This window comes from Penaeus monodon, chromosome 21, assembly GCF_015228065.2.
Source record: "Penaeus monodon isolate SGIC_2016 chromosome 21, NSTDA_Pmon_1, whole genome shotgun sequence".
Taxonomy (NCBI): Eukaryota; Metazoa; Arthropoda; class Malacostraca; order Decapoda; family Penaeidae; genus Penaeus; species Penaeus monodon.
This window is the reverse complement of record NC_051406.1, coordinates 32,767,142-32,768,160: the sequence shown is the minus strand read 5'-3', so window position 1 is coordinate 32,768,160 and position 1,019 is coordinate 32,767,142. Positions and strand designations below refer to the sequence as shown.

The window sequence follows — 1,019 nt, the reverse complement described above, 5'->3', positions numbered from 1 at the left end:
AACTCAACCAAATGTAATTTTTGTCTTTCTGTAGCTGTGTGGGAGCAATGCAGAAGCCATGATCAAGTGTGCTGAACTTCTTGACAGAGAGATTGGTGTTGATTTTATTGATATTAATATGGGATGTCCCATTGACCTTGTATATAAACAGGTAAATTATCACCTGTATTTGTTCTTGACTAATTTGAATTTTTTGTGCTTTTGGAACAGTGATTGAGCTCTGTATTGAATTAGATATAAATTTCATTCTGTCAAAATTGCAGGGTGGAGGCAGTGCCTTGATGCGCAGACAAAGTTGTCTAGAACACATGGTGCGTGGTATGACAAAAGTAATGTCCATTCCACTCACTCTGAAGATGAGAACTGGTGTTTATAGAGATACATCAGTGGCTCACAGCATCATCGAGAAAGCAAAATTGTGGGATGTATCTATGGTTACGGTAATGTTATTTCACTCATTTAACACTTACAGAATATGAAAATAAAGAGAATTTTTCATATAAATTTTCAAAATGTAGTAGTAACTTAACTTTCCAGTGAAATACTTGACAAGAATTTATTCATACATTTATAAAAGATGCTGCTCATCTCAAAATTTTAATGAATAATGCTCGTACAACAGCTTCACGGAAGATCAAAAGAACAGAGATACCTGAAGCTGGCAGACTGGAAATACATTAAGGAGTGTGCGGTTGTTGCAGATCCAATGCCATTGTATGGAAATGGGGACATCTTCACATATGAAGACTACAAATTCCAGAAGGAAAATTCGGGTGTTGCAGGTTAGAGATGCCATATTGTTCAGAGGGATTTTTGTTTTTACATTTATTTGTCATATTCATTTTATCTCTTCCAGAATATTCCAATGATGTTAAATGAGGGAGAAGAAAATAATGAATTGGATATAAGCAATGTTTTGCTATTTTTTCTTTTCTTTTCACTCCATTTCAGGGGAATTAATTTTGTTCTAACTCAAAGGACCTAGGAAAATGATGTGTTCACTTTAGTATTGTTTTGTG

At 34.4% G+C, this 1,019-nt stretch overlaps 1 protein-coding gene across 3 annotated transcripts in view; it reads left to right on the top strand.

The window, feature by feature from the left end:
- LOC119586428 (tRNA-dihydrouridine(47) synthase [NAD(P)(+)]-like) overlaps positions 1–1,019 on the top strand; it is a 14,270-nt gene that overhangs the window by 11,137 nt on the left and 2,114 nt on the right. For all 3 annotated transcript variants that reach the window (XM_037935153.1, XM_037935154.1, XM_037935155.1), the window contains exons 7-9: positions 35–151; positions 264–440; positions 623–782. In XM_037935153.1, the coding sequence (XP_037791081.1) occupies positions 35–151; positions 264–440; positions 623–782 (454 nt within the window). The remainder of the gene's footprint in view (positions 1–34; positions 152–263; positions 441–622; positions 783–1,019) is intronic.